We start from the raw sequence: 10,825 nt of genomic DNA on the forward strand, positions 1-10,825 counted from the left end.
TTTCCAACACTCATTGTAAATATGGTTCCTAAGACAATATGGTCATCCAGGAAAAATACCTGGCAACCTGTAACAACAATAATGAGGCAGGCCATGTGAAAAATAACATTTTAAATACAATACAGAATAGGGTAGGACTACTTCTTTAAGTAGTTACTTGCAATAGATAGGTATCTAGCACTGCTTTATCTTCCACAATTCTTACTTTCTTTTGAAAGACCAACACATGGCTGGAGAGTACATAGCAATGCTCATGCATATATTTTTGTGTTCTTAGTATAAACTCATATGCCAGAGTCAAATAGGCAGCTGAGTGTTTTCACACGACTGGTCCCTGTAGGGGACCTCAGGGGGTATGGACACATATAAATACCAGTTCTGCACACCCCTGGACAACTTACGGTGTAAACATTAATGGCAAAAAATTAGCAAATCAGAGCCCACATAGGAGAATATTCCAGACTACCCACCACTCAGTGACTATTGCACAACTCAGGTGTATTCTGAAACCTGAGCCAGAAATCTAGTCACTACAGTATACTTTATTTCAATTTGTAAAGTGGAAATTAAAAGCAAACAAAAAGCCCCAAAGAGCATTAGTTATAATGCCATTGCAATTAGATTTGTAATTAATTATAGTGTTTAATCATTCGTAGCTGGAAAAACTGTTAGTTATGTGGAGTTCAGAAAATCCTTCAGAAATGAACCAAAGTAATAAACAAGAAAGCTCCAAAATAACAATAAACAAAAATAAACCAATAAACAACAGTATAAACAAAACAAACAAAATGGACCAGTAAATAACAAAAATAAGCATGACTCTTCTTGGCTAACTTCTTTCGTGGGATTACAGTTGTGCCAGAAAGACCATTCCTCCCCCAGCTGATGGCAGAGACCTCAGGGATGGTAGATGAGTTTTTGAAAGTTTGGATCATGTCTTTTGGCATAAACAGCAGCAGCTGAATCAATCTGCTTCTTTGCATGGATAGCCATGGTGCCTAGTTTTGTTTCTTGATCTTTTTTCTCCTTTTCCTCACTTAAAATGCAACTTTTCTCTTTTTTTTTTAGTAACCATTAATGTTGTTATATATTTCTAGCTATTCACAAAGAGAAACCTGAAAAGCCAGAAAAGCATGAAAAGAAAGCACCTTCTAAAGGTAATGCGGATTACTATTAGATGTTGTACAATTTTAGATTTTCAGTGCTTACACAGTTTGGGAGAGTGTGGAGCTGAGTATTTAAAGTGTAAAGCTCTTCTAGTCCATGCTGTACATTTTTTGGGTGCTCTCAGTTTTGCTTGAGCGGGTCTTGATCAGCCCCTGAGTGAAGTCTTGCTCAGCATATATTTCTTGCTTAGTTCTCTTGTTTGGATGCACAGAGGTAATTATGAACCATTCTTGTGCAGCTAAAGAAATAAGCCTACGACTATTATATTTGCATTCCTTGATGTCTTTTCCTCCACAATGGAATTCAGTAATTTGCCTGCAAAGAAGGCTTTCTCTTGCGTATCAGTTTTCAATCTGGTGCAGACCTAATGCAAGAGTGTTTACTGTCTCTCAGTCTCGGTCTTCCATCACATCCAAAAATAGATTTTAATTTTCTTGCCTTTCTTTTTTTGCAATAACATTTTCATTTCAGTACGTGATTTGTACTGTCCTCCATGGCAGAAGTGGCTTTGGTTAAGATTTACATATCTACTAATTATCATATATATCCTGAAGCAATATCGTGTATGAGAGGTGATTTTCAGTATTCTTTTGACTGATAATTCCATCTTTAGCCATGATTTGGACAGGGGGATTTAAAAATCCAATCAGCTTGCCCTGTTATGCCGTTTTTTAAAGACTAACATTTATTATTGCTGGGCATTTGAATGTTTTTGCTCTGAGGTTTTTCTTTTTTTTTTTTTTTAACATTCATTGCTTTTCAGAAGCCAGATATTTCTATAATGAAGTTAGGTTTCAGTCTTCTTACTTTTACTCAGTTAAGTCTTGAAAAAAATACTATGCAGTGTATCTTAATTTCAGTCTGTTGTGGCATTCAGATTAATCTCATGACGATGGGACGCATGAATTAATTAGGTTTAATTTGAAACTGTTCAGACTATATAGATTCATATGTACAAATCAGTCTTTATCGGACTTGACCTTACTCCAAGGAGAAACATAAAACAGAAAGTAGGAGTGAAGAAAGAGAAAAAGTGGAATGAAGACTTAAAGCCTTAAAAGACTTTGGAAGGTAGCCATTGTCCAGTCTCTCTTTTAAAGGGATATTTGGTCATTTTTTCTACTTTCAGTACGTAACTTGGAAGTGTAGGATTTTTTTAATAAAGTGAAATCACACTGAAGTAATCCAGAGAAAATAAATGCCCATAGTGTCTGTGTAGATTTGAAAAGCAAATAACTTCCAAGAATCACTGAGATATTCCTAATGAGCAGCCAGCCTGTTTACCCATTTATCTTCCGCTAGCTAACCAAATAATCACTTAGAGCTTTAATGTGTTTAGTAGCAGCCATGACTCCAGTCACTGGCTGGAAAATTTTATGAAGAATTTGGCCACTTTGTACCTAGGGAGATTTGTTGCTGTGGCGTGACATATAGCCATGCTACCCTCTCTTGAGTAATTTCCATGCCGTGCCAGTCCCTATGGGTGCACTGGGGCACTCCTTGCCCTCCCTCAGTGCTTCCAACAGCACATTTCTGCCGGCGTTCTGCTGCTGAGCTATCCATCGCCAGGATCACCTCCCTTTTGTCTGGGGGCTGCTCTACACTGGGTGAGGGGCCATTTCACCCACTTTTGCAGTCCCTAGGAAATGAGGGTGCTCAGGGCCAGGCCAACTTCAGGGAACGGGCGTAAGGAAAATGGGGTGGCTACTTCCCCCACAGTCGGTGAGTTTTCTCTACGCTCAATAAAAAGCCTTAGGGGAGTTCTTCAGCCCCTGTTAAAGGCTCCAGAAAGCTTCAGTGATATGAATGCTGTTTAAACACGTCATCTAAGAAACAGCTATCTTAAGAAAAACAAGTCTAAAGATCAATCACGGCTCATACAGGCAGCAATTGCAGGCTGGAATTCAGTTAGAGAGGATGTTGCTATTATGTAGTTATCACCTGAAAGAAGTGTAATTAACTCTCAAGGCTGTTTTGTCCCGGCAATGTGTCTGGATGGCGACCAAGAGAGGAAAGATAGAAGTCGCCACATAAAATGTTGACAGCCTTTCTGGGATGTAGCAGTGGGTGTTTACACGGCGTATCCTGTGCAGGCATGAACTTGCTTGAGCTGGCCTCTGAAGTGAGCACCAGGCTTGCGCCTGTGTTTGTATGGCAGTGAGCCAAGCTAAGAAAAACACCTTTCTGTAAGAAAAATGTAGCCACGTGGCTTCCAGTTGGCTGGAGCACAGGAAGATCAAGCCTGTGTCCACTCAGAGCTTGAGCTGAGCAAATTGGTGTCATCTGGAATACGCGGTATCAATATTCCTTACAAAGCTTCAGATCTGTGTGGCTGCCTTGTCTTCTGGTTAGGTGAGTCTCAATAGGTATTTTGAAGATTTTTACCCCAGCGTGTAAACCTGAGAAAAAGAAGCAAGAATTCTGCAAACTAAATAAACAGGAATCCTGAAGAAATGTGAAACTTCCAGGGATGTTGTTGTATTGTAGCAATATTTTCTCATCCTTTGTGAGTTTTTTTTCCCTAATATACAATTGTACTCATTTCTAGTAATTCAAAAAGACAAACCTGAAAGACATGAAAAAGCTGAAAAGAAACCTCCTCCCAAAGGTATTTATTTATTTATACTACATTTTTAACCAGAATTTACATTAAAATTCATAAACTCTATTTTACTGGAGCTGAGAATATAATGTGTATGAAAAATCAGCTACATGATACTATAATGAAATTAAAATATAATTTGAATTAAAATGTCTCTAGAACATCCAGGGGTTAGTTCTGTGCATGATCCCTTTTAAAACCTGTTGAAATTTCAAAGGTGAGTATTGAAGGTATGAACCACTGTTTCCCTGAAAAAGAAGTAGGCCTATAAATAAGTGATCTGACATACACATTTTCACTATAACTAGTTAAGGAAATTCTTTCTTCGTTAGGCAGCAATATTTGGTCATGCCATGGCTTTGTTTGGAAGTAGGAGTGCCCTTATATAAATATCTGTACTCTGGTTTAGAATAGGTAGAAATATTCAGTTTACATATTGATAAAATCAGCCTAGTCAGCCCAGCGGCTTAATAGAAATAGAAGTCTAGAGCCTTACAGAAGACATAGATTTTGTAGCATACAAGTTTTGCCTCAAGGATGGAGACAGCTAAAGCTATGAAGAAAGCAGGAGTGTGAACAACACACTAAACAGAGTAGTTTAATCCAAGTCAGTGGCATTTTAAACTACTGTTGGATTTTCCACCAAAGTGAACTAGAAACACACATATTGTCAGTGTCAATGTCACAGATGCAAAAAAGCTGCTGATACATACAAGCAGAAGGAATACCCCCGGTCTTATCAACCTCTGCGTAGCTTCAGCCACTGGTATTTACAATTTGGTAATTCTCCTTGGAAACCTGCTCACTCTGCTGCAGGGTGTGTCATGAATCAGCCTGTCTCAGACGAGTCTTTCAGCCTGGGGAATTGGTGTAGAGAGAGACTCAAGAACTTGAGACTTCTTGGGCAGACACCTCGAATCAGTGCATAAGAGTGACTCTTACAAATAGCCACACTTTAAATCGACTACTTTTACAGCTTCCAACAGAGTTTAGCTCTGATCTCTACAGTCTAAAGTTACTCAGATTTAGCCTGGAAGTACCTTTCATATTTGTTTGCTTGATGACCATTTGTCTGCCTAGTTTATACCATAAAAGTTACCACATTGTCATTAGAAAAATTTAATATTATTTGCCATAGCCTACTATATTTAGTATCAGTCACATACTTGGTACAGGACTGAAGACAAAACATGCTTGCATCTCATATTTCTGTCGAAGTCTGTCTGGTTTTGGGGGATTATAGTTTTCATCAGATCTGAACAAGGTGTTAATAATGAAGAAATACTCATTAGTAATAGCACAAGATAAAATAAATGGCATTGAGTATTACTTTGGGGGGAAGAATGACACTGAAAGCTTTTTCTTTGTTACCTGCAGAGGAGAAGAAAGTAAAGAGCACTAAAGTGGAAGCAAAAGTTAAAAAGGAAGTGAAGGATGGAAAAGGAGAAGCAAAGACGGCTGAGAAGGTCAAGCAAGCAGAGACTAAAACAACAGAAGTTGGGCTAATAAAAGCCAAACCAAAAGTTAAGGAGGAGAAAGCTCTTCAGACTGTAACTAAATCGGAAAAGAAAGGTAAACAAAACCAGGAGGAAACAGATGAAGATCTTAAAAAGGTAGTAGGGAAGAAGCAGAGAGAATGGAGTTAAAGCTGGCAAGGACCAAAGTCCACCCATGAAAAATGAAAGTGCAGTACAAATAAATTCCAGATGAATCTCACACTGCTAGGAGGAGACTCTCGAGAATGAAATAAGTTTAATCTATATAACCAGACTGTTTGTCATGGCTAAAGATTCATTTTAGTTTAAATCCTTCTTTACCAAGGACCAATTTCTCTCCAGATAGGCCTGAGTCTTCATGGATTTGCTCAGTAGCATCTTACGTAGTGTATTGCTAGCAGAGTTATTTTGGAAAATACAGACTGTCCATTGACCTGTTGGGAAATCTGTTTTGTTTCTACATCTGTGTATGTCCTCCACAACAATAAGGAAAGTAGCAGCAGAGGAAAGGGAAAAAGGGAATCATTTGTCTTACATCAGATTGTATGAGGCATTGCCCTGTTGTCAGGTTTTGTATGACATAGTGATATACCTGCCTGATGTAATTTGATGTGAACAGCTTCCACATTTCTCCTAAAAAGGCAGGAAATGCCATTACGCTGGTGAAAGGAAGCAATTAAGTAATAAAACAAAGAATCGACATGCCTCAACACCAAACGGAGATGTTAACTGTACGTTTCTCTTTGTCAGAGCCAGCCAGGGTTCTTCCACCCCCAAGCTGCACTGACTGGTTCCCTAATTTCCCCGTGTTTTCCATAGTGTTAGGTACAATTTTGGCTGAATGAAGGCGGCAGGACCTGGCTTTCTGTGCAAACTGCCACGCTGCAGGCACAGGATTATTCTGACGTTAATAGAGGCAGCTCAGCGTTGCGTGGCACACCTATCTGATCCTTTCAGCTGATCACCACAGATAAATCGTTACGCCTGAGCATCAAAGCAGCCATCCCTGCCTGGATATCTGAATCTGCCTGGGCAGATTGTCTCAGAATTTCATAACCATCAGCTCTGGACCCCGTAGGAGTTGCCTAAATTATACATTTCTAGAAATCTGAGAGATTTTGAGACATAGCCCCCTTTCTGCCCTGCATAGTGTGCTGAACTAGCATTTTTTAACATTTATTTGTATTCTAGTTAATTTTGGATTTTACTTGAAATATTGGAACCTTTGAGGCATAAAACCAAAGCAGCATCTTTCATGCCGATTGCTGTGACCAAGGGGAAAGTTCAGCAAATTGTTGAGCTCCTCTTGGGAGGTGCGAATCTCTTTCAGTTTTTGTTTGCTCTGACAGAGTTTCCGTGCGCAGTAAGTTCCACTCCATACCGTTCAGGATAAGGCTCTCAAAAAGCAATGGTGTGCGGATGAGGCACTTTACTCCCTGACAGCAAAATATTTTAAGTAGGGGTCAAAGATTACAGAGAGCAATAGAGAGTGGGGGGTGGGGGGTTGTTTAGGGTTTTTTTGTGGTTGAATTTTCCTCCCTTTAACTGATAAATATTAGCAAAATGATCCATCTTAACATCAAACCTTAACAGATCGCTTTGTAAGGCTGCTTTGGAGAGTGACCACGGTGACTGTGCACTGAACCGTGGCAGGTGAAAGTGGGAATGAGCAGCTGGAGTGGAGGAAGGAAGGAGCCTCTTAAACTGCCCTTATCACTGGAGATAGGGTTGCACACGTTCAGTGCAAGCTGCCTTTTCTACTTCCATCCTTCCTTTTTTCCACTGTAAGCCGCTGCTGCCCAGCTGGATGCTCACAGAAAATTTCAGTTCTATCTTTCAGTCCCACTGTGACCCAAGGTGAACATAGTTTTGAAGTCAATCTGATTTTGCCAAGATTTCCTGATCCCGCAATTTTTATTTTCCCTTGCTCAAGGGAGTTTTTCTGCCATTTTTTCTGCAACAATGTGAAAAATATAACAGTAATCACAGAAGGATTGTTATGATGTCCCTGCTGTTGCATCATTCCTTACTCAAATTCAAATTAGAAAAGATAGGTCATCTCCTAGGGTAACTCAGATGAGATCAATGACAGAAATATCTATGCCTGTTTTTATCAATAAGAATCTAGTCCCAAACTTTGACATAATTTTGTAGTACTCGGATTAATATCTGTGCCACTGTTACAGAGTTATAAGGTGAAAACGATAGTGTGAAATTTTCTTTTCAACAGGAGAGTTTAACTTAAAATGAATTTTTAGCCATGAAGAGACATTTGCAAAATCATATTCATTTAAAATTCCTTAGGTTTCAATCTTTGCTGATTGGCAGAATTCCCATGAACTTCAATGGGATGTTACCGTGCACCTTATTATTTCATATACAGTAGAAATGCTATTTTTGTTATTCAGAATTTAACATTCTGCCTTCAGGTTTTTTTATAAATCCCAGTTTTCAGGGGTTGAGTTACTAAAGAACTCCTATGAGAAGATTAATACAAAATCTTTCTTCTCAGGTACAATCAAGATTAAAGCTTTTTTTTTAAAGTTTATTCAAGTTACATTTCCACAAAAAAAAAAAAAAAAAACAACCAAACAAACAAACAAACAAACAAAACAAAACCCAAGAACCAACCAAAAAAACCCCCCACCCAGAGTCTATTTTAATCCTGGTCTATATTACTATGTTTAAAAAATGGATTATTTTAATATCAATGAAATGGTGTAGCTGCTAAGCCCTCAGGCTATGTCTATATCATAACCTAAATAGAACCATCATAGGATTGTGCTCTGTCCTGTGATTGTCCATACAGCTTGTGTCCCCTGACAGTTTTGTCCCATGCCTTCTAGCAGTCTTCCATACAATGCCCCAAAACCATCCAGGGGCTCTTCCCAATGGGCAGCATGGATGAAGGCAGCTTGTTTTGGCAAAAGAGGGGTAAGGAAAACTCAGCTTTGTGGGCAGGAGCTGTGCCCTCCCATTTGCTTTTTCTGGGCTAAAGAATTGGCATTGGTCCATTTTAATTATTAATACAGACTGACTCACTGAGGCCCGATTTGCAAGTGCCTTGAAGTCAGTGCAAACACTTTGCCGACTTCAGTGGCTTTAGATGGGCTTAACGAGAGTACAGATTTGTACATACTTGTTTTCTGACACATACGTTGCTACTTTTTTCAGAAAATTAGCACATAGATTTAGGGCAGATATTGCAGCCAAATTCTTTAGGTTCCTTAAGGATGGAATCCAAAGCTGGAGCCAGCCAGAATGATAAATCTGAATTCCTAAATATGGAAGTAGAAACTATCATGAATAGTCATTAGAGGTTTTAAAAGCAGTGTTTATAGCCACATCCCTGTGTACGTCCTGAAAGCTTTGCCCCAGGTTCTACAACACTGACTGGTATTAACCTCGCCATCTCAGTAACACGAAATAGCTGCGTGGGCTCCTGTCGACTAGTAGAAACAATTGGATATTTGCCGAGATTGTAAACCCTTTCCTAATTTCTACGACTGCATAGGAAATCATGACTTCAAAGCTGCAGTTCTCCAGCCAAGGGCTTCTACGGCAGTCAACATAACAGAGCAGCAATCACATAAATGTGTCAGCATCAACTAGTACTGATGGTCCAGTGAACTATCTAAGAAAGCAAACAATAAAATCAGTGTTATATACTTGGGACCGTCATTTTGCATTTAAATAAGACGCTTATGCCATTATTAACATTTTTAAGCATTCGGAAGGCTGCATGATTTTGTTTTGAAGTTGGCAAAGAGAAAGTAAGTGGCTTTGTAGGTGAGTAAGAGGGAGATGCAACTGGAGGTGGAGGCAGATGCAACATCAGTAGCCTAGGAAGTGTGCTAGAACAGTCTAGGACAGATGGATGAATATGCTTAACTCAAGGACTGATGTGAACTAATTTAGCTAACCAGAGTTGGCATTTAGCCATCAGCGTTAACTTTCAAAGCTAATGTCCCTCAGAGGCCAGTGGGACAACGTGCTTTTTTCTGGCCAACTGGAGAATCCAGCAATATTATTGCAATTCTTTTGCACTCAGTTACAACTGGTAATTTTTCTTCACCATTCTTAATGTTAAAAATTTTTATTAAGGTCTTCAAATCTGCTTATATATAGCAGAAATCAATAGACAATCAAGATTTCTGAAATCAGAGTTGAATTTAGATTCAGAAGCCTTAATTTCTGAATAGCATAGTTTTAAATATCCAGATTTAATATATACATATATATATATTTGTAAAGATTAGTGTTTGGAAAATAATTCTGTAGTGAAATGATAAAATTCTGTGGAAAATTGCATTGCTGCAGGATTGTAAGTACACAGAGTTCTCTTTAAATTCCCATTCACTAAATGTACATATTGATTATACTGTTAAAACAATATTAACAAAATACTGTGATATAAAACTTTATTGAATTTTCTATCACCTGGCTGTGACTATTTGAAATGGATCTTCAAGGATAAGAAAAAGTCTTTGGGCCCAGTGACCAGGCAGCACAGTACTGGGGCGGGGGGTCAGGCCGTATGCCAAAACTGAGGCTGGGCGCTATGTGTTGCCAAACCAGAAGAAGAGTTGGTAGCTCTGGGGCACTGGTAGCTCTGAAGTTCTTGGCTGGGAGGCTTGAATTAGATCTGGACAATAAATTGCCTCTTTCTGAACATGTGAATTACTTGAAGGCTGGGAAAAAAACCCCAAACTTACAAGTAAGCCTATCCCTGAAATGTGTCTCTGCACTGCCAAGCTTTATCTTCACTGTTAAAAAGAAACAACATTTTAAATTTACTTTCTTCATTACTCTTCTTTTCTTTTTGCTCTGTTAGATCAATATGCATTCTGTCGCTATGTGATTGACATGTTTGCGCAAGGGGATTTTTATCCAGGTACTTTCCTACATCATTGAAATCTGTTCTAATATTCTTCTGTTGCCCTGAGAGTTTCTGCTCCTTTATGTATCAGAAGTGTGTTTTGTATTGTTGAAAGGTCTCACAAGTGCAACGAAGAGTGTGCAAATAGTTTTAATAAAGCATAAGAGCTAATGGCTGTATTATTAAAGCTTTTAATTTTCTGTCTACAATGCATGAATTAAAATTAAGATTATGTTAAAAGTAGAGTCAATAGAAGGCTATAGAAATTGCTAAAATTCTCCGTGCTTTTTTTGGCTGAGATGCAAGAGGAAGGAGCTTATTGTTAATAGCTTATTGGGTTTTTTCCCCACAAATAGCAAGCCTTAACCCCAGAATGCTTCAAAAATAGAACTGCCATTGCTGTTCTGAGTATATAAAATTTCTTAGCTGATCCATCACTTCTGTGCTTTTTCTCCTCTCTTCCCACATCTCCATGCTACTCTGTTCTAACACAGACACTTAATTCTTAGCCAGAAAAAGAAGCTAGAGCTACTGAAGATGACTGAGCATTGTCTCACAATATTAAGTCAATCTACCCTGACCTTATTTAATGGACACTCTTCCTTCTGAAATCCAGTGCAAGAGGACATACTATAGGGAGGACATAACCCTAGGAATGATAAGCAACAATATTTATGAAAA

General features: G+C 38.7%; 1 protein-coding gene across 13 annotated transcripts in view; it reads left to right on the plus strand.

Moving 5' to 3' along the window:
- Nucleotides 1–10,825, plus strand: part of TRDN (triadin) — a 242,223-nt gene that overhangs the window by 80,053 nt on the left and 151,345 nt on the right. For all 13 annotated transcript variants that reach the window (XM_052781181.1, XM_052781173.1, XM_052781170.1 and 10 more), the window contains 4 exons: nucleotides 1,098–1,157; nucleotides 3,716–3,775; nucleotides 5,147–5,341; nucleotides 10,100–10,159. In XM_052781181.1, coding sequence (XP_052637141.1) covers nucleotides 1,098–1,157; nucleotides 3,716–3,775; nucleotides 5,147–5,341; nucleotides 10,100–10,159 — 375 coding nt within the window. The remainder of the gene's footprint in view (nucleotides 1–1,097; nucleotides 1,158–3,715; nucleotides 3,776–5,146; nucleotides 5,342–10,099; nucleotides 10,160–10,825) is intronic.

This window comes from Harpia harpyja, chromosome 3, assembly GCF_026419915.1.
Source record: "Harpia harpyja isolate bHarHar1 chromosome 3, bHarHar1 primary haplotype, whole genome shotgun sequence".
Classification (NCBI taxonomy): Eukaryota; Metazoa; Chordata; class Aves; order Accipitriformes; family Accipitridae; genus Harpia; species Harpia harpyja.